We start from the raw sequence: 26,030 nt of genomic DNA on the forward strand, positions 1-26,030 counted from the left end.
TGGGCCAGAGTAACATACCCAAATGAGGGATATGCTGCCTCCCAAATCCAAAGAGGCCCACCAGGCATTGCACCTCCTTTTTAGTTGTGGGAGGGGCCAGATACAACAATTTATCATTCACTTTAGAAGGAATATCTCAACATGCCCCACACCACTGGACCTGTAGAAATTTCACTGAGGTGGAAGGTGCCTGAATTTTTGTCAGTTTAATTTCCCACCTTCTAGCATGCAAATGTCTTACCAATAAGTCTGGAGTCACTCATACTTCTTTCTTACTAGATCCAATCAGCATAATGTCATCAATGTAATGGACCAATGTGATGTCTTGTGGAAGCAAAAAGCGATCAAGTTCTCTGCAGACTAAATTATGATGTAGTGCTGGAGAGTTGATACACCTCTGAGGTAGAATGCTGAAGGTGTATTGTTGGCCCTTGCCAGCTGAAGGCAAACTGCTTCTGATGGTCCTTTGAAACATGTATGAAGAAAAAGGTATTGGCTAGATCAACAGCTGCATACCAGGTACCAGGAGATGTATTAATTTGCTCAAGCAATGAAACCACATCTAGAACAGCAGTTGCAGTTGGAATTACCACCCAGTTAAGTTTTCAATAATCCACTGTCATTATCCAAGATCCATCTGTTTTTTACACAGGCCAAATAGGTGAGTTGAATGGTGATGTGGTGGCAGTCATCACCCCTGCATTCTTCATGATGATGGAAGTAATCTCTGCAATTCCTTCAGGAGTCCAGTATTGCTTTGGTTTACTATTTTCCTAGGTAGGAGCAGTTCTAAAGGTTTCCACTTAGTTGTTGCTACCAAAATAAACCTTATTTCACATGTCAGGGATCCAATGTGGGGGTTCTACCAGTTGCTGAGTATGTCTATTCCAATGATGCATTTTGGAACTACAGGATGGATTCATGGACCCACTGGACCCACAGTGAAATGAACATGAGCTAAGACTTCATTAATAACCTGATTCCCATATGTCCTCACTCTGACTGATGGGCCACAGGGATGTTTTGGTCTCCTGGAATTTGTGTCAGTTCAGAGCCAGTGTCCAGTAATCCTGGAAAAATCTGATTATTTCCTTTTCCCCAAGGAATGGTCACTGTTGTAAAACACCGTAGATCCCTTTGGGAAAGTCTGGGGGAAAGATTAATGGTATACATTTTTGGAAGTGCAGTGGGGTCCTTCTTCAGGGTACCTGGCATCTCCTTCATAAAACAGGTTGCGAGTTTGTAAACTGGCTTAAGTTTGGGAATTGACTGACTCTCTTTTCTGGTAATTCAGGTTAGACTGCCATTCGCTTGAACTAGAATTCTTCTGCTTGTACAGATCAAGTAAATAGTAGATTTCATATCTATTTCACTCCTAGGGACATCATGACTAAGTAGCCAACTCCATAAGTCCATACGAATCAGACTATTCTGATTACTGCTTTGACTCAGTTGTTTATCACAGTAACCACGCCCACCTTGTCTTTGTTGATTGAGTGCTGCCACTTATCCCCTACCACCATGAGGTCCAATCAGCCCCATCGTAGTTAGGTGTCCTAATTCAGTTAGGGCAGCTCTTCCTGTCAAATCTGACTTACATAAAATTGCAATCACATCGGTCTTCAAGGATGCTGGAACGCCCTTCACAAACTTGTTCCTCATCATTGTGGTAACAGTTGTGTCCTCTGGACATTTCACGTGTGGGTCTGTGGGTCTAACCTGAAAAATCCACTCTAACATGACAATTTCCCTAAGCCTTTGGATTTTTTTTTTTTTTTTGGATACCTTCTTCTACAGTATACCAAGGTAGGTCTCGTACTTCAACTTGATTTAGTGTAGGCCACTGTGTAATCCATGCTTCAGCGAACCAACCAAATAAACTATTGGATTCTTTCCTAACCTTTTGACCTGAGATATTGAATGATGAACCTGTGCTTAGTGGGCCCATATCAATAAACTCAGACTGATCCAACTTTATGTTCCTTGCACCCTTATCCCACATCCTTAATAGCCACTCCCACACATATTCACCAGATTTCTGTTTGTACGTATTAGAAAAGTCAAGCAGTTCTCTTAGAATGTAGCTGGGTCACAGTTTGTATTTTACCTTTTGGGGTTCACTAAGACTTATGTCTAGTTATAGATCTATAAGCAAAATGGGTGGTGGGGATGTGTTCTGAGAACATTCAGCAATGTCCTATAAGCCATCCGCCTCAGGCAATGCGCCAGGCAATGGCTCAGACACCTCCCCAGGGAACGACTCAGACAAAGGCTCTTCAGACACAGCTGGGTTAATCTCATCAGAGGGGGATGGAGAGGATAACAGTTTTACTGGGGAGGGTGGCTTAGCAGACAAAGATGGAATAATCTATTAAGATGGAAGTGATAGGGTTGATTCTGTTGGCAGGGGAGATTCAACAGAATTTAGGGGCTCAGTGTCCCCAGCTTCCTGATCATCTGCCCATATGTCCCCATTCCAAGTTTCAGGACCCATTTTTCTCAATCAATGTCCTCACTTAACTTCACACACCATTCAAGGCTGGGAATTCATTAGCATTGTAATTCAACCACTCTTATGATAAGACTCTGGGTTTGGTTTTCAGCAATATCAGCTCTATTACTACAAGAAATAAGGCTTTCTTTCAAGGCACAAGTGGAAACTTTGAGGTCATTTATGTAGTGCTTCAGCCTTGACTCTGAAGCCCTGAGCTCATCTCTTTCTTTCACCACTTTGTGTAGTGAAAGTAGGACCAGCCAACCAGCTTCCTTATATTTTTCATCACAACAAAATCGTAGAAAGGTATCAAACATGCGATCACCCAGAGTCTAGCTTCTTACCTATACCTGATCTATTGGTGGTGACATTTTGCGTATTTCTATTGCCACCTCATGCCATGGATTAGCAGTGTCCTCTTTACTACTAGAAGCGGAGTCATCAACATCTTCAACGTTAACTAAACTTGAGAAGCAATTTAGGAAACTCATCCTTACAATTTTGTTTCTCTAGAACCATTCTCAGTACCAAATGTCTTAGGCTGGGTTCTCCAGAGAAGCAAAACCAGTGAAGGAAATGGCTCACAAGGTTGTAGAGGCTGGCAAGTCCCAAGTCCATGGGTCAGGTGTCAGGCCGGAGGCTTCTTTTGACTCATGTAGCTGCAGGGGCTGACGAACCCAAGATCAGCAGTTCAGATGGTAGTCGGTAGGCCACTGGCTCACAGGCTGCAGAGACTGAAAAATTCCAAGATTGGCAGGTAAGCTGCTAGCTCAAGTCTCACAAACCAGAGATCAGATGATGATCAGCTGAATGAAGGATTCAGAGTGAGCAAAGCCAGCAAGATTTGCCAGAACATTCATATATATTGGATGCAGGCCACACCCCTGAGGAAATGCCCCTTACTACTGATTGGCTGATCACATCAGATTGCATCATGGAGGTGATCACATTATATAACAAAATGGAGGATAACTAAATCATCACATAACTGCCAAATTACACGATTACATAACTGCCAAACCACTAAGAATCATGGTTCAGCCAAGCTGATACACAACTTTAACTGTCATACCGCCACATGAAATTTTAACAACAGAGCTATACTGCATATCTGTTTATGTACTATAGTCCTTTGGAGGGCCACAAACCATTGTAATATCTAAGAACTTCTTGGTCCCTCAAGATCCAGTTTTGATATTGCCTTGTTGAGAATGTGTGTTCTACACAAATGACATAATAGCATTGTCATTTCTAACTCAAGAGCTGTGGTGTGGTTGAGAGAGTTGATAATGTCAACTATTTCTTCCTTGAAATTTCCTCCTTGCTTAGTTTTGCATTCTTCTACTTCTTTTCCTACACTTTGGACTTTTCTCTCTGTCTCTTTCAAATGACTTTACATCCACTCCTCACTAACTGACATGCTTAGGTTCCAAAGACTAGGTCATTATGCAAAAATTGGCATTATGCAAAAATAGAGGATGACATCAGAGCACAAAATGGAGAATGAATACATCATTACATAACTGTCAAAATACATCACTACATAACTGCCAAACTGAAAATCATGACCCAGCCACACTGACACACAACCTTAACCAACAGAGCCTACGTTACTTTTGCTTTGTACCTTGATGTTTGCTACCGCCAGACGTATGTTCTTAATGTGCAAAATATTAGATTTTTTACTATTGTCATAAATGTAAAATGTCAGATAATGAAATAGTCAGTAAGTTAGGTGTAGGTGTATTTTCTTTCCTGACTTCCTTCGTAAACGACTTCTCTAAGCTTCGTCTATGGGTCAGTCTTCTCAAAATTTCAGGGTAGTTTTATCTGAAAGGCTATGAGAAGGTTATCTTCAGTTTGGAGGTGTTTATCTCAAGGATGCAAGTGAACTTGAGGCAGTAGAATGCAGCTCCTTCTCCTTGGTGGTAGTCATTCTGAGGATTGGTCTTCCAAGAGTGTGGTGCACACCAGAAATCTGAGGACTGCAACAATAACTCAGTGAATGTTTAGGATACAGCCACAGCTCAAATGGCCTACACTCTCTGTGTGCACTTAGGCTTATCATTGCCATTAGAAGACCCTACTGGGTCAATTTGTCATTGTCCAAGGACATGGTTTTGCATCAAGGCTCCTCAGAGTTCTGCCGCATGTTCATTCTGTACCTATTGCCTTTGTCTTGAGCACTACTCTAGTAATCAGGCACAGCCCAGCTGGCTATACTTGATAGATACAGAAAGAACCACAATGTCATGTGGAAAGAAAGATTCACAGAAAGGGGCCATGGGCCCAGAAGACACCCGGAACTTTATGGCAACCTCTCCGGTGAAGTTCTGTCCTTAGGTCTCATCTCTCTCCATGTTCTTTCCCTCCACAAACTCTTCCATTCCCTTGGGCAAAGAAAGATAGCTTTGTAAAGATTTTTAAATGCCCAAAACTGAGAAGTATCTCCTGAATTTGGTAGCTAGTGGGGTGCTCTTCAAAGTTTTTGAGCAAAAAATTATTAAGAATTTTACTTAATACTCTTCAGGAAGAGTAATGTAGCAATGGTGTGTGGTATGGTATTAGTTTCCTTGGGCTGCTGTAACAAAGTACCACAAACTGCATGGCTTAAAAGAACAGAAATATATTCTCTCACAGTTCTGGAGGCCAGAAGTACAAATTCAGGGTGTCAACAGGGCCATGTTCTCTCTGAACGCTTTAGGGGTGAAATCCTTCCTTGTATCTTCCAGCTTACTGTGTTTCCAGGCGGCATAACTCCAATCTCTGCCTCCATCTTCACTTCACCTGGAGTGGCGGTTCAGAGAAGATAAATGCCCCAGCCTCCCATTCTTCAAACTGACAATTCTAGAAGGTATTCTGGAAGCTTCTCAGAGGTCCTGGTGGAACTGAGCTCACTGTATTTAACAATGACCTCAATAACACAGCTTTAGAGACTTTCCTCATTTCCTCTCTCATCCTTACCACTTCCTTTTACTTCCTGAGACTATCTTACAAATAAATTGCCAGCACCCATGCCTTTGTCACAAGCACTGTTTTTTGGAGGAATTCAAACACAGGTAGGGGATTCTGGCTCCCAGATCCCTGGTTTAGAATGGATGTGGTAGGTAACAGGTGGGCACGTCCCCCTGTCCCTGAAGATTCCTTGCCCATGGGGAAGGGTATGGCTGGAGGAAGGCCAAAGCACCTCTCAAAAGGGCAGGGTTTAGAGCAAGGGCCCCAGCTGCCCACACTGAAGGTTAGTACTGACCAGACTATAAGCTCCTTGAGGGTGGGGCCTCTGGTAGTAGCAGACACTCAAAGTAAAAAGAATGAAATTAATGTATGTAAAAGGATTTTGTAAAATGCAAATTTATTCAACAAACAAATGCCATTTGGGTACTACAACAAATGCTATATGATGATTACACGGTGCAAATTCATGAGCACTTCTCAGATGTTGTAAATATTTGCTTTCATACTAAATAACTTATATACTACAGCTGCCTGCTACCATGAAACTGCAGAATATGGCATGTCTCAATATACCTAAATGACATGTAAGATGTAATTTATGAATTGCATTGGTAAAAATAGTAAGTGGAAAAGCATTACTCAGTGAGAAGAATTAAGATTTTAGTAAAAATGTTCTTCGGTTTTTCAACAGACATATCTGATGCTGTTGTTAGTTGCCTTCGAGTGGTTTCTGACTCATAGCAACCCCATGTGTGCAGAGTAGAACTGCTCCATAGGGTTTTCAAGGCTGTGACCTTTGAGAAGCAGATCATCAGGCCTTACCTCCAAGGAGCCTCTGGATGGGTTTGAACACCCAAACTGTCAGTTAGTAATCCAGTGCTTAATCATTTGTGCCACCCAGAGACCCCTGACATATCTAGTTATTCCTAAGTCAATGACCAGATGATATTCTTGACTACCTGGTACATTCATTTAGCACATTTATTGTTTACCATGTATCAGTCACTGTGCTAGGCCTTGGTGACAGCAAAGTGGCTGCCTTAGTCCCTGCCATGAAAAGGGGTTTGATATTGTAGGGGACATGTCCAAATGCAAAATGAATGAGAGGTACAATGATAAAACTGTTCAGAGAGTGCTACATAGTGCCACACAAGAGATCCAACCCACTTGAGGGGTGGGGGTGAGAAGGCAGGAAAAAACTCCTATTGGCAACACCTGAGCTGTCTAAAGGAAGGCTAAGAATTAGGCAGGTGAAGAGAAGAAAAGGCAGCGTGAGAACGGTTAAGACAGGGCTTCCCACAAATGTCACCTTAATGATTTTTGTCAAATCTATAGATCACCATGAGAACGGCAGTCTGCCTGCCATCTTGAATAGGCAAAGAGCTGTGCCTTCTTCCATCTTCTGCAATACAGAAACTAACTCCCTGTCTTTAAGCTATCTCCTTATTTAGGTATGCTTCCTGCTTCTGGCCAAGTTGAGGAAAATCAAGAGATGGGGGTCGCAGGACCAGCTGAAACTTGCAAGACCTAGATCTGGCCTGCCTGACATGAGCAGAACCATCAACTTGACCTCTGGGTGACCCTGGAACTCTTCTCCTACCAGACAAAACCAAACTTCAGCAGCCCAAGATTGGGGGAAGGCTTTCAGAAGTGAGGGGTCCCAGCCTGAGATCCGGTTTGAGAGACCCCACTTTTTAGACTGAACAAGCACAGAAAGGCTGGACTGCTGTGGCCAAGCTAAGGAGCACACCAGCACTTGCATCGCCCAGATTGCTCCCAGAACAATAGCTCAAGGGGTTTATATGGGTGAAGCAAATAGGGTCTGGGGTCTCCAAGAACACCTTGAGGTGAGGCCAGCTTGCCAATTGGCCTGGCTCCTTTGCTTGGCCAACCAAATAAAGCTTCTCCTTTTGCTTTCACCCCTATCTCTATGGCGCCTGAGCAGGCCTGGAACAGTCCGATTACAACCAATACAATATTTTTCTTGAATCTAGCTGTTCCTTTTTTAAAAGTCACATACCTATTTTAGTACAATGTCGAGCAATACATGAAAAATCTAGGATATTAAGTGCTAATGACATTTTTTATTACAAATTATTAAGTGGCTACCCATTTACTATTTTAAAGTCATCTGATACTATCAATTGTATTGTATAAGGCACTCTAGGGAACACTGAATTCACAGAGCTCTTGGTGTGTTGGGTGCCGTCCAGTCCACTCGTACAAGACAGAGTGCAACTGCCCCCCTAGGATTTCCAAGGAACAGCTGTTCTAACTGACCACCTCTTGGTTAGCAGCTCAGCTCTTAACCATTGCACCACCAGGGCCCTAGAGGCTACAAATTCCTATTTGAGATGTCACCCTTGTTTTCAGTAATAATTTTATACGTTTAAAATGGTTCAAAATACCACAATTTTCAAAATAATTTAAAAGTCTTAGTGAATTTTTTAGCACCTCAGACGAAGGGAATCCGTGCTTTTGCTCTATTGTCACGTCAAGAGGTAGCTTATTTTCGACCGTTTTGATTTGAAATTCATTCTGTTGTTTAAAAAAAAACGAAGGGAAAAGACAAACACAGAATTGTGTTAAAGGCTGGAAAAGCAGTGGGTAGTGGTTGAGGTGAAGATGAGAAACACTGCGAAAAGAGAAGGAAAGGAACCCGGGAGTCCGCCCCAGGAAGTGCAAATCCGGCTGGATGGAGTCAGCGTTTCCTTCCTCCACAGCCAAACCGCCTCCATCCTTAGGGCAAACATAGGCCGTGTTCCCCGCGCGGAGAAAACGCGTATGTAAAAGCGAGGACTTAAGACTTTTCCTGAAACAGGAGCCACATTCAACACCGAGGCTAGAAGAGGCAGAGGCAGCTCGGCGTGCCAATTCGCACGAGCCACGCGTCGGGATCAAGCGTAGACTGCCGGCTTCAGGCCGTGGGTACCGCGACGGCCTAGACCCTACCCCAGCCGCGTCCGCCCCCAGCCCCGCCCACACTCCGCCCCCAGGCCCCGCCCAGGTCCCCGCCGGGCCCCGCCCAGGGCCAGTAGCTCCGCGTAGCCGCCAGGGGACGCTGCGCGCCGTCAGGTCGAGAGCTGCCTCCTTTTTCCCTCCCTCCTCCTCCGCTCCCCGAGGCGGTGGTGTCGGCGCCAAAATCAAACCCGCCCCGGCCCACCCCGCCCCTCGCCTCGCGCTCAGGCCCGGCTGCCGCAGGACTCGCCGCTCGCGCCATGGTAAGAGCTGGGCCCGCGTTACCAAGTCACTTTCCTCCCCAGTACCCGGACTTCCAGCCCCTCAGCCGCGTGGGGCTTCGGCTTGGCGTTGCCCGCCCAGCGGGCTGCAGAGACGGGCGCCAGGCCTGTGCCCACGGCGGGGAGTGCCGCCAGGTCTACGCCGCGGCCACCCCTCACTTCCCGAGCGCGGCGGGGCGGCCCCAGGAACCCGCCGCAGCGCGCACCTGCCTGCACGGTCCGCCCGGCAGCTCAGGGCTCCCCAGGGAGCCGGGAGGCGGGACTCCTGCGCCGCGAGACCCCGGGGCAGGCGCGGGGCGGTCAACGGCTCTTCCTGCCTCTTCCGCACGCTGAGACTGCCCGGGGGCCCATCGAGGCGGGTTAGATTGAGGCACGCAGAGCGTTCGCGAACGTGCCCTGTGTATCTCCGGCCAGTACCATTCTGACTGGTCAAAGAGACGGTCTCTTCAGGACCGTTGCCCCCGACTCCTCCGGATTCGGTCACCAGACGTGCAGCCCTTGTTAGGAACAGGGAGGGAGCAAGCGAGACGGCCGGCGGGCGGGCGGGCGCAGAGCTGGGACTGCGAGGCGCGGTGGAACGCCTTAGATCCCAAAATGTAGATTCCAAAATGCGCTGTTTTTTTTTTCCTCTCCCCCCCCCCACAATCGAGTGGTTTTATGTATTGTAACGTGCAGAACACATTTCTGAATTGCTCGGAATTTCAAAACTTACCTAACGGATCTTCTAGTTTGTGCTAGTTAGATGGTTTCTGTGAAAATCCGTTGATTTTCACCAAAGGGCAGGAATCGCTGTCCTTTAGCGCTGCTGGTTGTGTGGGGAGTTTGCCTCGTTATTAGGGAAGCACAGCAATGAATTAGTCTTCCGTGCATACAGTGATGGGTTAAGTTTAGGGAGAATTCCAGATTGTCTCTTTTGTGAGTTTAATCTTTGTACTCATCACTTTTTGAGTTTAATATCTTTCTACTCATCACATCATTTCCATAGACCTTCGAGGGTTCATGCTGTTTTTTTCTGCTTCTTCTAGCAAAAAAAAAAAAAAAGCAAAGAGCATGTAATTAAATGGATCTAAGATTTTAACGTCTTAATTTACTTAAGTGTTTTTTTTGCCGAACTAATGGTGGACACGGATCTAAGTTGTACGGTATTTGTTTGAAGATATTTTTCCAGGTGTCAGTTTTTTAGTATAACTGATAACGGCTTCTTTGTGGGTAAGCTAACAGCCCTGCCACCTGGGCATAAAATGGTCGAAGAAGCCAAACAGGATTGCGTTTAAAACAAATCATATCGTATTTCTCTTTACAGAGTTAATATAACTGACTAATGAGAGCTTTGTCCTTTTACCTAATCAACTCTTTACACGATTCACCTTCTAATACTAAATGGTTTCCTCTGCTGTTCACTCTTTTCACATGCGTACCTCTGATAATGGAGAAACAGAATAAATTATAATAAGACTTTATAGGTATATACTTTCTCTTTTTATGTGTGATCAAGAAATAAATTTAGTGTTGTGTTAATCAAAGATAAGATTTTGTTCTCTTTCCTGACTGTGAATTGATACCTATATTTTGATTTAATTGGGCTTGCTAGGCAAACATTATTAAGTCGAGACATATAGTTGCAGTTGGAGAATTGCAGTATAGCCTATCAACTCTGAGGGTAGCAAGTGACACTTTTTTTTTGACATTTACTTTTTAAATTTTCAAGAGTTTATTATAATTGACTGACAAGGCTGACTTTAGGAATTCTGTAGTTTCTAATTGGAGAAGTTTCCTTAGATGAATTTTTTTTAATTAGTTTAAAATACATTGGTCAACCAGGAAAAATACTGGTTATCCTCAAAATTTTGTATTTCCTTATTAATGTTTATGCATTTCTAACTTACACTATCAAGACCTTTTTTTCTAATACTAAATACTAAACTATTTTCGATTTTTTTGGGAGAAATTTCTAATGAGGATATTAATATGGTATCCTTTTAAAATTACACTAAGTTAATTCTGAATACGATACTCTCCTACTCTGGTTAATAATAAAATTTATTTCTAGTGATAAGAGTCTAATGTGTAAATTAGCCTGAAAACAATGTAAACGAATGATACGACTGATCTGCATTTTTTGAGCAACTACGTGGAGCTACTGGGGTCAGTGTAAGAGCTTTCCTAAATTGTGTCCCCAGGTCTCTACAGTCTCCTCTTTGTCCGCCTCTGGGTGGCAGATTCTTGTGGAGTCCTTGGGGCTCTCCAAGAAGCTCTTTATAATACCAAGATGTTAGGAGGCTTTCCTGAAGCTTTGAGATCTGTTTGCTGCTGGTGCAGCCATAGACTTTAGGGAGTCCCACTGCCCCACAGTGCCCCTGACGCAGCCTCCAGATTCTGGGCTGAGAAAAACAGTGTTCACAGTAAAAGGACCTGGAGAGGGTTTTTTTGTTTGTTTCGTTTTTAATATGCAGGCCCAGGCCCCATCCCAGAGATTCTGATTCCGCTGATATGGGGGTGTGCCTGGGCATAGATATTTTTAAAAGCTCCCCAGATGATTGTAAAGTATGGCTGTGTTTGAGAAACACTGAATGGAGAAGTGAACTGAAGGAGCCTTCTAACTGGGTATGAATTTTGTGCTTGGCCTATTCAGATACTACAGAGGTCAGTGTGAAGTGATGGTAATAACATGTTATTGGACTCTAGCTCTCATCCCTAGGTTAGTGAACAGATCTATATGCTTTCCTGGAGCTCGCCTATCTGGGGTTCCTGGTTAATTTCTCCAACTAGGACAATATGTGGTCAGCGTAGAATTCCCTATTATTAAATTGCCATGTGTTATATTTATGGGAGTGTGGTGGGTGTTTCAGGGGAAGCTGTGCTTGGTAGCCTGAGCACCTTCACATTTTAAGGTTGGCTTTAGATACATGGTCCTTAAATTGAGCATGGCCTTTTTGTCTGTTCTGTGTAACCTGGCACTAAGCCTTGGGAAGGCAGAGACAGTTCTCATTCTGATGTAGTTTTTCAGTCTGCTGAGAGGAACAAGTAAACACTTTCAGGTATAGCCCAGCTGTGAGCTCAGGGAAGTCCTCCTGGAGAAAGAATGTCTGAATTGCCTCTCGAAGATGTTTTGGAGTTTCAGTAGGCAAAAGAAGAAACATGTTTTAGGTCAAAAGAGCAGAATAATAAAAGGCACAGAAGCCGAGGAAAGCGTACTGAGAGTGGAAAATTACAAGCAATTTTTTATTTATAGCTCAAATTACTTGATAGTGTTAGGGTGAAATTTGAAGTGGGGAGTGGTAGGAGAAGAGGCTGTGAGGCGCAGGGTGGACTCAGCTAATAGAAGGCCTTGTATACCATTCCAGGCATGCTTGGATACTTCTGTATGGTTGGGAGCCATTGAAGGGTTTTAAGCAGAGGAGACTCATGGTCAGATTTGCCCACTGGCAGTGTGGAACGTAAACTTAAGAAAATGAGACAGAAAGCATGGTTGGAGGACTGGAGTACGTTATAAAACCCATCGCCGTCAAATTGATACTGACTCTGTAGGACAGATTAGAACTGCCCAATAGGGTTTCCAAGGATCAGCTGGTGGATTCAAACTGCCAACCTTTTGGTCAGCAGCCTGAACTGCTCTGGAGTGTATTAATTAGAAGAGAGAGAATGCAGACTGAACTGAGGTAGTGGTAGTAGGGATGGAGCAGAGAGGATAGATTTGAGAAAGAGTTAAGGGCTAAAATTGGCAGAGCTTAGTGATTGATTGGATGTGGGGTAAGAGAGATGAAGGAATCCAGGATGACTGCCGAGACTCCACCTTGGGTAACGAGGTGGTTTCTAACTGAGACTCAAAATCTAGAAGAGCGAGCTTGGGAAGTAGATGTGGGAAAGGAGTTCACTTAGTGGGTTTAAAGTCTGTCCAGCAGGCAGGTAGATAAATGAGATTGAAGCTCAGGAGCTCACTCAGGGAGGCAGGTGAAGATTTGAGGTATCAGCATAAGTGTTAGTTAAAACCATGAGATCAAAGGAAAGGTGTGAGGGCATGAGGGATCAATAGCTGAACCTTGGGGAACAGCAGTGTTGAGAGGGGACAGAGGAAGAAGAGAAAAATATAACTTTGAGACTACGTGTTTACCTCATACAGCTCCTCAAGAAACACCTGATAATTTTTTAGGTGTGGAAGAAATGGTTTTCTAGCTTCTGCTAGTAGAATAAAGACTCGCATACTCTGGTATGTATTCAAAACGGCAATTCCAAATTCTTTCCCCGTCTGTTGTAGGTTCACATTTTTTGACTGAGCTTTTGGTTGAATAGAGTCAGTCTTTTTTTTTTTTTAATTGTATCATTTAAGTCTGCCTTTTAAGTGATGTAAAGTGTTTTTAAGTTCTTAGTAAACAATTTTTGTCACCTTAAAATGCCACACGATTTTTGTGAAGGATAGAGCCCTCTTAAGAAGCGTTGGTGTGGAGTCCTGTGTTAGAGCAGTAGTGATGATGGTTCTGGCTCTCGCTTGTTTACTTCGGCAAGTCTTTACTGAGGAAATTTGACTTTTTAAAAAATTTAGGTTTAGCTTTATGTATATACTCTATATACAACATATAATAAAATTTATTATTAACTTACACATTTTCAGTTCCATATTATCTCAGTTTCACATTGGTTAAAGGGTCAGAATCGACTTGATGGCAATGGGTTTTTTTTTTTGTTGTTGTTGTTTTTCGTAAAGGTAAAAAAACTTGTAAAACCAGTTGCTGCCCAGTTGTTTCCTACTCATGGTGACCCATGTGTGTCAGAGTAGAACTCCATAGAGTTTCCAATGGCTGATTTTTTTTGGACGGAGATTGCCAGGCCTTTCTTCCAAAGTACCCCTGGGTAGATCCAAACCTCCAACTTTTTGGTGAGCAGCCAAGTGCATTAACTGTTTATACCACCCAGGGACTCTGGTGAAAGGCTAATAGTAACCTGAAACAGGCTTCCATTTACTATTTGGATAGGTTCTTTCCTCTAGCATACCCTCCACATGGAAACCCTGGTGGTGTAGTGGTTAAGTGCTATAGCTGCTAACCAAAAGATCAGCAGTTTGAATCCACCAGACGCTCCTTGGAAACTCTATGGGGCAGTTCTACTGTGTCCTGTAGGGTCATTCTGAGTTGGAATTAACTCAAGGGCAATGGGCCTTGAGACCTTCCACATTGCTACTATAATTGTCTTGCTAAAATAACTTATCACCCTAGCGATGATATTAGTGTGGACCGAGGATTTGAGAAGGAGAGACAGAAAGAAAGGGAACTGGAGTTATGTCAGTCCCCTGCTTTAGATGCTCAGTAGCTCTTCATTCTCTAGAATAAAGTCCACCCTCTCCACCTGGACAGTCAGCCTTCCTTAACCTGACCCCAGACAACCTTTCTCATCTCATCTGCCACTCTCCCTACACATACTTCATACAGTCACCATCCCAGAGTGCTTGTCCTGGCGCATGGCCTTTCCGTCCATTGTGCCTTTGTGTGCCCTGCCCAGGACATCCTTCTTCCCACTAATCTTGATCTTGCCTGAATCCTCCTCATCTCCAGCCTTCCTGGATAACTTGCTGTCCTGGATATTTACATAGGAATTTGTACATGTCGCAGTTCATGAGTTATAAGTAATTTATTTTCTTAGAGAGATTATAAACCTTGAGAAGGTAAGTACAGTGGCTTATCATTGATTCATTTGATAAATATTGAATTTCTACAGAATGGCAGACTGTGTCTCAATTATGGTTCTTACTATTCTACTGGCAGCATCTACCATAAGGCTTGGTATATAGTGTGGTAGTTAAAATGAGTGTTTAGGTCTGGCTCTGAGAAATCAAACCTCTGTTGGTAGCAAACAAGACCATGCATAAAATTTCGGCTGATGTTTTAGACCCAATGTAAATGCAGTGTTTACTTTTTTACTTCTCTGCTTTAGTCGAAGAAAAAAGGACTGAGTGCAGAGGAAAAGAGAACTCGTATGATGGAAATATTTTTTGAGACGGTAAGTCATTTTCCCTAAGATTTTTAGTATTTTGCATAGTTTTCACGTTAAATATATGTCAGTCAATGTAAATTGCACCTTCTTCATTAAAGATCAATACTGAGCAATTTCCTGAAGAATGGATAAAATTCTGCAAACACATGGTTCTTGTGAGCTGTAGAGTCTGAAAGAACCGTATCTCACTGTTGGTAAGATGTAGAATCTCTTCTATGCAGACCTGTACTGCAGACTGGCTCCAGAATTCCTTCTGACCCATATGTTTGACTGTGTCCCTTTACTGCTTGGCAATGATGATAATAGCTCACGTCTACTGTGTGCCTAGTTGGTGCCAACCACTGTTCCAAGCACTTTACATAGATCAGCTCATTTCATCCTTACATCAGCCGTATCTCATCCTTATATCAACCTTATACTCTTGTTATGTTACTCAATTTACAGATGAGGGTACCTGAGACATAGAGAGCCTAAGGAGCTTAAAAAATAGAAGCCACAGTACCAGGATTTAAACTCAGGCAGGGTTGCCTGATTTTAAATAATGCCTGTTCGCATTTATAAATCTGTCTGTAGTGTAACTTGGAGCCCTGATGGCATAGTGGTTAAGAGCTTGGGTGTTAACCAAAAGGTTGGCAGTTCGAATCCACCAGTCGCTCCTTGGAAACTCAGTGGTCAGCTCTACTCTGTCTATAGAGTTGCTGTGAGTCGGGATCAACTTGAAAGTAATGAGTTTGGGTTTTGGGGGGCTTTTTGCTTTTTGGTAGTGTAACACATGTGATGGTACACAGGCCTCTTAATTTAGTATAGGTATTTGTGCCTACCGCTAACAGTAAATACATTTCAAGTTTTAGCTCCAAAGTGGCAGAGTCAGGATTCAAACCCACGCACCTGGCTCTCTTCACCACATTGCTATACAGTGGCTTTTCTTTGCCTTCAGGTTAAAGACAAAACAGATCTTTGACCTACAAAAACTACTAACTTCATATGGCTTAGCCTAATACTTGGCAAGCCCGTCAAAGCTCAGTCTTGCCCCGACCTACTGAACATTTTTGTAATATACAAATGCGAAGATGGGAAAAATATGGTAAAATAGAATATCAAATTAATAAAATCTCTTTTCATTTTAATAATGCAGATGCTCAGAAAAGGAAGGAAAATATTCGGATTTTTTTTTTTTTTTTACTGTTTGTAATCTTACTGTTCCTTAAAATATACCTTACTATTCCTTAAAGTCATTGGCAGTTCAGAACAGGGCGTCATATTAATAATGATGATATCATTAGGAAGATAAATTGGTGACCTTTATATACAATGAGGATTATGACAGCTTATTCTTCTGTTGAGTTGTAATATTTGTCCTGTGGTCCCCGGACAAGGAAAGTAGATTTAATGCCTGCTGGGCTGGGAAGAATGGTGAGGGAATCGTTTTATCTTTTACAATATTGTTCCTTTTCTCAAAGATCAAAATTGGCTTTTTCTGATTGAATGTTTTTCTTCAACACTGTCCTCATAATAAATATCAGAATGAGTATGATACTAGTGTCAGCAGTTCAAAGAAGTTCAGTAACCAGTGAGTTTTAATGTAAACTTAGGAGTTAACTGTATTAGTTAATTCGTTCGCTTTAGTTCATGCGTGCTTGTTCCCTTTTCTGCATTATGGCCTAATTTGTTGCTGTTCATCAGTTCTTATGATGGAGTTGAAAAGTATAACAGATTTGGCAAATGTAATGGAGACCACTTCGTTTATTCTTGCATGAATGTGGTGTATCTAGAATCCAGACCGGTGTCAAAGTTGAGAAATATTAACCATAAGCCCTTCAACAATTCAAAGCAAATCACCAGTGTGGTGCAGAGAGGAAAGAACATGGGCCTGATAAATACGAAATCTGGATTCCCCAGTGTTGCTACTGGCAAGTTGAATTCCCTTGGCCAATTCATTTTACTTCTCTGTGCTTTTTCTTCAACTGTAAAATAAGAGTATGGACTAAATTTTTCTAGGGTTGTTTCTTACAAAGACCAAAAGTAATTATTCATTCTCCACTGCACAGTTTCTACTGTCGAATTTTACTTTAAATGTCTACCTGGTTTGCAATTCCTACCGTACCATTTACGAACTGTGGGACATGCTAGGCAGGTTATACAGATAACTTCTTTCAGTCTTCATCTCCTCATCTGTGAAATGGAGGTGATGATACCTACCCCTAAAGTTGTTATGAGTGTTAAACAAGATACCATGTGTAGACACCCAAATGGTTGCCTTTATATTTCTAGCCGTGGTCAATGAAAATTCCAACAGACTCAAATATGGCTACTGCAGGGTTTATTATGGAACCTGACTCTATGTCGATGTTAAAAGTAGCCCCTTTTTAAGGACTAATGCCACGGGAAGTGCTCATTCTGTAATGTGAAGTAGAAAATGCAGAACACAAACAATATGAATACAATTCAGCGTGATCACAAATACCAACAGTGGTTGGATTATAGGTGGACTTTTTTAGACTTTGTTTTCTCAGTTTCCGACACTGAATGTGTTGTAGCGGTGGTGTTAGTTACCGCTCGTGGCAGCCCACTATGTGCAGAATAGACCTGTACTCCATAGATGGGGTTTTCAAGGCTGTGACCTTTCGAAAGCAGCTCGCCAGGCCTTACTTCTGAGGCACCTCTGGGTAGGTTTGAACCACCGACCTTTTATTTAGTAGTCCAGCACTTAACTATTTGCGCCACCCAGGGACTTCTGCAATGATCACGTTAAAAAGCCAACAAACATAGCATCACACATACACTATGCTGCCCCTAAGTATAAATGGGGTAGCCGTGAAGTTTTGGAAATCTTTTCAAGAGACAGTCATTACTGATAATGATAGCTTATCGAGGGTAAAACTCTTCAAGAACTGTTTGAGGCACAGAAAAGGCCCAGTAAGCATTTGTGGAGTTTTTCTAAAAATTACCTCAGCAAAAACCTAAATGAGTAGCTCTCCATGGGCATACAAGTCTCTTTGGAATGGCCATGCTTATACCCAGAGAATTCTATTTGTATGTATATATTTGAAGCTGCTAACGTAACAGAGCCCTGGTGGCACAGTGGTTAAGAGTTACGACTGCTAACAAAAAGGTCAGCAGTTTGAATCCACCAGCTGCTCCTCGGAAACCCTATAAGGCAGTTGTACTCTGTCCTGTAGGGTTGCTGTGAGTTGGAATTGACTCGACAGCAAAAGGTTTGGGTTTTTTTTTTTTAACATAATAGAAGAAGAACTTGTTGCTCATCGCACACGTGAAGAACACGGGGCAGTACGACGCGGTGGGTGGAAGCATACATATGGAGTCAGTTTTACCTAATAGCTTTGTTACTTAACCTCTCTAAGCCTCAGTTTCCTCAGCCAAACCAGTTGCTGTCGAGTCGATTCTGACTCATGGGGATCCTATGTCTGCAGAGTAAAACTTCGCTCCATAGGGTTTTCAAGGCTGTAATCTTTCAGAAACAGATTGCCAGACCTTACTTTCGAGGCATCTCTGGGTGGGTTTGAACCACCAGTCGTTTGGTTAGTAGTCCGACACTTAACGGTTTGGGCCACCCAGGGACTCCCATCTAGTAAAGAGGGTGATAGCAGTAGCCACATCACAGTTTTGCCCTGAGGATTAAATGAGATGATCTGTGAAAAGTATTAGATGTAAAATGTTACAATACCTAGATCATGTAAGTACTTATGTCATCTAGTAGTATAACTGTGTGTTCTCCACGGTATTTTACACATTTATAGCTTTTATAAGGAGCTAGAAAGATCTTTTCATCTCTCCCTTATTGTGTCTGCTTCAATGCTGGGGGGTTTAAGAGCTAAGACTTAACTCGAGACCATTTACTCTGTCCACTTAAATGACCACAGCATAGTCGAAGACTAGTTCTTTGCAAGCCCGTTTGTTTACATAACAACCCCACTGGGGCAGAGAATGTTTGGGGCTCCTTCTTGATATCTCAGTGAGTTTATGTTCTTTTCCTGTGGAACCTAAATTATTTGCAAATTGATTTTTCTAATGCACTAGAGGCTTAAAGTCAGTAATTTATAGCATGTTCTTTGAGACCCTAAAGTATGATTTTGTTTTTCCAGACATACAAGCAGTGATCTTACATTCTTACTGAGCCTAGTGACTTAGTGTTTTCCTTAATTTAAAAATCTCAAGTATTGTGAGATGAAGTTACTTTTTTCTGAATATTTTGTTGTGAAAAATCTTAAAATACAGCAAAGAAATGGAACAACCAGAATGTAGACACGTGAAAAACGTAACCAGTGTCACATTGATTTGTATAGAAATTGTCAAAGGGAACCTGATTTACTGTGTGAGCTCTCACAAAACACACAATAAAATATTAAAAAATGTGTACAGCAAAGAGAATTTTACAGTAATACCCACATACCCATGACCTAGATTTTGCCATTGACATTTTATTCTACTTGCTTTATCATATCTATTTTCATCTATCCACTCCTTCATCCAACATCTTTTTTTAGACGCATTTCTAAAGAGTTCTTTATATATATATATATATACACATATATATATGTTTATATGTATACTTGATAGCACCATTTTTTTTTTTTTTTTTTATCCTGGGTGCCTGTCCTTTGTCAGGTTTATTTTCTTCCAGTAAATACCTGCCTTTTCAGTTTCTTAAAAGTGCGTTTGGGTCTCATTAGGGGGAGAGCAATTAGAAGTACATAGCAAAGTGTGTATAAATTTTTGTATGAGAGACTGACTTGATTTGTAAACTTTCACTTAAAGAACAATAAAAATTAAAAAAGAAAAAAAAAAGGTCTATGGGATCAAATTGGCAACTTGAAAGATTAGGTAGGAAACTTCGGGGGCAGTGAGTTTATGTTAATGGCTGGAGGAACAACCCAGAAACGGAGGGTGAGAATGTTTGCACACCTTGAAGAGTTTATAAGCAGTGTCACTGAATTGCGTGTGTAGAATTTGTTGAATTGGTGTATGTTCTGCTGTGTAATATGCTCAACAACAAAAATAAATTATAAAAAAGAAAAAAATGCCTTTGGATAAGCAGAAGTTTTTAATTTTTATGAAGGTAATTTCCATCTTATTGAAGTTGCTTCTTCAGATTTATTTGGAAGAAATATATCCTAGATTTTCATAACAATAATCAGAACAATTCAGTTCTTATTGCCAAATATTTTAGCCTTTTCCAATCTTTCACTTTTGTTCTTCAAGTTTTCACCACCTCAACCAAGGCTTATTACAAGAAGAAAGGTGTACCTTAAATAGACTTTTTCCAACCACAAGATTAAATATTTTACATGTGTATTTTTCTGTAACGTTTTGCTTTGCATACGGTGGACGTACAGTGTATCCGAAAGAATGATGGACAGGCAGCCATGAATTGCATAATTTTCCTGTTGTTTAGGTATAACTCTTTCGTGAAACCTTGAATATAAACAATTCTTGAAAGTTACTTATTTTGCTTTTTGTTAGAAGTACTAGATCTGTGAAGTGTGATACGTGCTAATCAAAGCACTGTTTATGTTTTCTTAAAGTGTGAGAGAAGCTCGCGTTAACACATGATCCACCAGAACTAGTTTTTATACTTCAGTGGGAAGATGTTCTTTATGTTGTGATCTCCAAGTACTTGAAAGAATTGTATGTTCACGTAAAAATCTGTCCATTTTAAATTACTGTAGGTATTGGATAATCATGAAGTTTCTTTTAGCTCTAAAATGCTTAGATTCTATTGCGTTTTCATTTCCAGGCCTAGTTTTTTTTTTTTAGCACAATATTTTATGAACATTTTTATGGTAAATATATACAGTAAAGAATAAATACATGTTTTTGATCTTTTTTTTAAAAACTTTTATACAGAAAGATGTATTTCAACTAAAAGACATGGAGAAGATTGCTCCCAAAGAGAAAGGCATTAGTAAGTATCAAAGATGGACTGAAAATTTGGGGAAATGCTGATCACCTTTTCTGCAACAGTTGTTCATTCAACGGAGACAAGAAATTTCTGGAGATGAAGATTGTTTTTAAAAAGTTTCTGCATGGTATCCGTGGGCTACAGCTGCGATTCTTTGTTTGGAGTGTCTGCTGTAGGAAAATTAAAATGGATTACACACATACATACATGATATATACACATTTATTTATTTACGGGTATAGTTTACTTCAAAAGAAGTAAAAATTGCTCATGAATCTTCTAGTTTTGTTAAATGTGACTTTGGATCTTTACACGCATTAGTTCCCTAGGGCTGCTGCTGTAACAAATGACCACAAATTTGGGGGCTTAAAACAACAGAAGTTTATTCTCTCATTCTTCTGGAGGCCAGAAGCAGGAAATCCAGGTGTGGACAGGGCTGCTTCCTTCTGGAGGCTCTGAGGGAGAATCTATTCCTTGCTTCCTCCTAGCTTCTCATGGCTTGTAGACATATCACTCCAATCTCAGCCTTCTTCTCTGCTGTCTCTCATGAGGACATGTGTCATTGGATTTAAGACCCACCCTAAATCCAGGGCGATATTCTCTCGCTATCCTTAAATGAAATACACCTGCAAAGACCCTTTTTCCAAGTAAGGTTGCATTCACAGGTTTCACTTGCATATATCTTTTTGTGGGCCACTATTCAACCACTTTACCTGGTAAATTTGTTTTTTAAACCGTTCTGGTTATATAAGTTATACATGTTTATTTTAACAAATTTGGAGCCCTGGCAGCACAGTGGTTATAAGAGCTCAGCTGCTAACCAAAAGGTCAGCAGTTCAAATCCACCAGCCACTCCTTGAAAACCCTTATGGGGCAGTTCTTCTCTGTCCTATAGGGTTGCTGTGAGTTGGAATTGACTTGAGGGCAGTGGACCTTTTTTTTTTTTAATAGACAGATTTAATAAAGAAAATAAAAGTTGCTCATAATCACTCTTCTGAGATAACCACTGTTAACATTTGGTGTTTTTATTTTTAAAATTTTTTTATTGTACTTTAGAGTGCAGGTTTACAGAACAAACTAGCTTTTCATTAAACAATTAATACACTTATTGTTTGGGACATTGGTTGCCAGCCCTACCACATGTTAACACTCTCCCCTTCTCGACCTTGGGTTCCCTGTTACCAGCTTTCCTGTTCCCTCCTGCCTTTTGGTCCTTGCCCCTGGGCTGCTGTGCCCCTTTAGTCTCATTTTGTTTTATGGGCTTGTCTGACATTCAGCTGTAGGGTGAACCTCCAGAGTGCCTTCATCACTGAACTAAAAGGGTGTCTGGGGAGCATACTCTCAGGGTTTCTCTAGTCTCTGTCAGACCAGTTAAGTCTGGTCTTTTTTTTTTTTGGTGAGTCAGAATTTAATTCTATATTTTTCCTCCAGCTCTGTTGGGGACTCTCTATTGTGATCCTGTCAGAGCAGTTGGTGGTGGTAGCCGGGCACCGTCTTGTTGTGCTAGACTCAGCCTGGTGGAGGCTGTGGTAGTTGTGGTCCATTAGTCCTTTGGACTGATCTTTCCGTTGTGTCTTTGGTTTTCTTCTTTCTCCCTTGCTACAGAGGTGAGAACATTTGGTATGTTTTGATGTCTTAAATCTAAGTTCTGTTTGTTTGTTTTTATATGTATCTGTCAATCTCTGAGAGGGGACCATGCTGTTTATATAGTTTTGTGTTCATACATTTTTTTTAATATAAAATTATATCATCTGTATTTACTCATGTCATTGGATTAAAAAAATACACAATTTGCAGCATCCGTATTTCCTAATATTTTATTCTGTGACCACCCACCATACCATAATTTGTTTACCCTTTACCTATTGTTGAACATCTGTTTCGAAGTTTGCTGCTAAAAATAATGTTGCGATTAACATGCTGTCCATAAATGTTTCTCCACATTTCATATTACTTCATTAAGAAATTTGCCTAGAAGTAGAGAATAGAGATTTATATAGTTGTTAGGTTTTTATACGTATTCTCAAATTTTCTTCCAGAGAATCCTGTTAACCAGTTCCATCGGGTTGACTCCAACTTGTGGCAACCCTGTGTGTTTTGGAGTAAAACTGTGCTCTGTAGGGCTCTCAATGGCCAATTTTTCAGAAGTAGATCACCAGCCCTTTCTTCTGAGGTGCCTCTAGGTGGACTCGAACCTCCAGCCTTTCAGTTAGCAGCCAAACACATTAACTGTTTGCATACTCAGGGACTCACCCTTCCAGAAAGGCTGTACCAATATATTAAAAAAAAAAAAAAAAATAACACTTAATTCTTACAACTCTGTGTTTTCGATTTTAGAATTCTTTGGAATGTAATATATTAAAAACTGGCATTTCATTTTAGTTTCTACTTCTTTACAAGCGGGTTGAATGTTTTTCACTTTGGTGTCCATTTTATTTCTTTACTATATTTAATTTTTTAATAGATTTTTGTTATGTTTTAGAAGATCTGCTCTAGGAAAATTAAAATGGACATTAAAACACAGATGTATTTCTTGGTACAGTTTTACTTCGTAGGAAGTAAGAATTGTTAAAAAAACTTTCAAACATTTGTTAAATGTGACTTGGCATTTTTACATGGTATTTTTAAAAACTTTTTTTCTGATTTCTAATCTTAGCCCTACCCATAGTATACAGTTTGTTTATTGTTTAATCTTTCATAATAGTTTTTATAGTTTAGCTTCTTAACAAAAAGGCAATACATTTTCATTGTTTAAAAAATGAAAGAAATTATCAAAAAGAAGGAAGTGAAAATTGAGCTACTACCATCCAAAGAGAACAGCTGACAATACATCAGCGTGTACTGTTTTTAACTTTATTTTTCTGTATGATAAATTTTGAATATATTTCTGTATAACACATTTCTATATAATACATTTTGAATATGTTTCCATGCCATTAAATATTCTTATAAATTTAATGATTGCCTAGTATTAGATTATAGCAACTTTCTTTTGAAAAATCTAGTTATTGGACTGGTTGTTCCCATTTTTTTGTTGTTCAAAATAGCTCTTTGACAAACATCCTTGTGTATATCAATCATTATTTTCTTTAGCTGAATCCATAAAAATGGAATTTCTGCATTAAAAGTATGTATATTTCTAAAGTTTTAGATAAGTATTGCCAAATTTCTTCACTCATGTATGAAAGTATTCATGTCTGAATCCTGTAGTATTTTTTTTAGTGTTTTTCAATTTGGTAGTCAAGAAATCTCATTGCTTTATTTTGCATTTATTTGATTATTAGTGGGGTCGATCATTTTTCTTTTTTGTTAGCCACGCATATTTTTTTGTAGGCGCCCATGGATATCGTCTTACTGTTTTTCTATTGGAGTATTTATCTTATCATTGTTTATTTTTAAGAGCTCCTTACTTACCAACTCTTGATCTATAATATTTGCTGCGTTTCCCCAGTTGTTTGCATTTTAATATTATTTTTGGTGTTTCTTAACATAGTCTTTAAACATGATCTCTCTTAGCTGCTATGTCAGTAAAAGAAGTTCTTCAAAGCTTAGTGGATGATGGGATGGTTGACTGTGAGAGGATTGGAACGTCTAATTATTATTGGGCTTTTCCAAGTAAAGCTCTGCATGCAAGGAAACGTAAGTTGGAGGTTCTGGAATCTCAGGTAAGTTGCCGCAATTAAAGATAATGGGTTTGCATTGTAATGAAGAGATTTGTTTTACTTTAACTTTTTTTTGTTTACTGTTTTCCCTTAAACTTGTAACATGCATTATTTGACTCAACTTCTGAAGATTATCATATTGTTTACCCAAACAATATGAGGACATCACAATGTTTTAGGTTTCATTTTCCTACCTGCCATGATAGTGTTTTCTAGTATTTTAGCTCCATCTTGTTTTAAACTCCCCTCCCATTAGTCTTTATTTTTATTACTTGTTTTGATAAGTGCATGTTTACATTTACTAGCATTTTAACTTTTTTAGGTCACTGTCACCTCTTGCATCACGCTAGGGTTCAATTATCCTCTAACTCCTAGGTTCCTAAGCTGGGATTCATGGATGCCCACTGTGTCCATGACTAGAATGCAGAGGGTCTGCAGGGGAAAAATTACTTCTTTATTTTTACTTAATTTTGACTGAAATTTGCATTTCCTTCAATTATGAATGAAGAAAATAACCTGTAGTAGCATCAGTCATACTTGTGACTTTGTCATCAATAGAAATTAGATATTTTCATGACATATCAGTTATTACAGATATCTAGAAGTATCATTTACATTCATCACCATTTCAGAACTATGCATTTGACTTGTAGCTAGATTTTGTTATTTAATGCATGAATAAAGAAGCAAATATGTTATTAGATCATAACTTTTTTTTTAATAACTTAATGACTATTTTTATAGAATTTATTTCCTTTGTAACCCTATGCAATTTGGTTTATGGATTTAAAAATGTTATTTCAAGAAGGGGCCCAAACTGAAGACATCCTTTACTATTCTGTTCAGCCAGAATTTAAGAGTGGTAGTTCTGTCAGTCTCTGTTTGAAAACATCTAATTTGCCATCACTTTTTTTTTTTTTTTAATGTTTTATTGTGTTTTTGGTGAGAGTTCACATAGAAATTTAGGTTCCCATTTAACAATTTCTACACAGATTCTTCAGTGACATTGGTTGCATTTTTCACAGTATGTCAGTGTTCCCATAATTCTGTCCTGGTTGTTCCGTTTCCAGTAATCTGGTTTTCCTGTCCCCTTACCTTTTCGTCTTGGCAGTAGGATAATTGTTGACCATTTGGTCTCATATAGATTATTATTATTTTTTTTATTAACTTTTATTGAGCTTCAAGAGAACGTTTACAAATCAAGTCAGTCTGTCACATATAAGTTTACATACATCTTACTCCATACTCCCTCTTGCTGTCCCCCTAATGAGTCAGCCCGTCCAGTCTCTCCTTTCGTGACAATTTTGCCAGCTTCCCACTCTCTCTATCCTCCCATCCCGCCTCCAGACAGGAGATGCCAACACAGTCTCAAGTGTCCACCTGATATAATTAGCTCACTCTTCGTCAGCATCTCTGTCCTACCCACTGTCCAGTCCCTTTCATGTCTGATGAGTTGTCTTCCGGGATTGTTCCTGTCCTGTGCCAACAGAAGGTTTGGGGACCATGACCGCCGGGATTCCTCTAGTCTCAGTCAGACCATTAAGTATGGTCTTTTTGTGAGACTTTGGGGTCTGCATCCCACTGATCTCCTGCTTCCTCAGGGGTTCTCTGTTGTGCTCCCTGTCAGGGCAGTCATCGATTGTGGCCGGGCACCAACTAGTTCTTCTGGTCTCAGGATGATGTAAGTCACTGGTTCATGTGGCCCTTTCTGTCTCTTGGGCTCTTAGTTGTCGTGTGACCTTGGTGTTCATCATTCTCCTTTGCTCCAGTTGGGT

The 26,030-nt window shown here is 40.6% G+C and overlaps 1 protein-coding gene across 5 annotated transcripts in view; it reads left to right on the plus strand.

Annotated features, from left to right (window-relative positions):
• Window positions 1–8,589: 8,589 nt before the first annotated feature.
• Window positions 8,590–26,030, plus strand: part of MND1 (meiotic nuclear divisions 1) — a 176,196-nt gene continuing 158,755 nt past the window's right edge. For all 5 annotated transcript variants that reach the window (XR_010317451.1, XR_010317452.1, XR_010317453.1 and 2 more), the window contains exons 1-4: window positions 8,590–8,670; window positions 14,614–14,679; window positions 20,539–20,596; window positions 24,110–24,258. Coding sequence is in view for 2 of the 5 variants with exons in the window: in XM_010597189.2 (XP_010595491.1) it covers window positions 8,668–8,670; window positions 14,614–14,679; window positions 20,539–20,596; window positions 24,110–24,258 (276 nt within the window). In the remaining 3 variants the exon portion in view is untranslated. The remainder of the gene's footprint in view (window positions 8,671–14,613; window positions 14,680–20,538; window positions 20,597–24,109; window positions 24,259–26,030) is intronic.

This window comes from Loxodonta africana, chromosome 13, assembly GCF_030014295.1.
Source record: "Loxodonta africana isolate mLoxAfr1 chromosome 13, mLoxAfr1.hap2, whole genome shotgun sequence".
Classification (NCBI taxonomy): domain Eukaryota; kingdom Metazoa; phylum Chordata; class Mammalia; order Proboscidea; family Elephantidae; genus Loxodonta; species Loxodonta africana.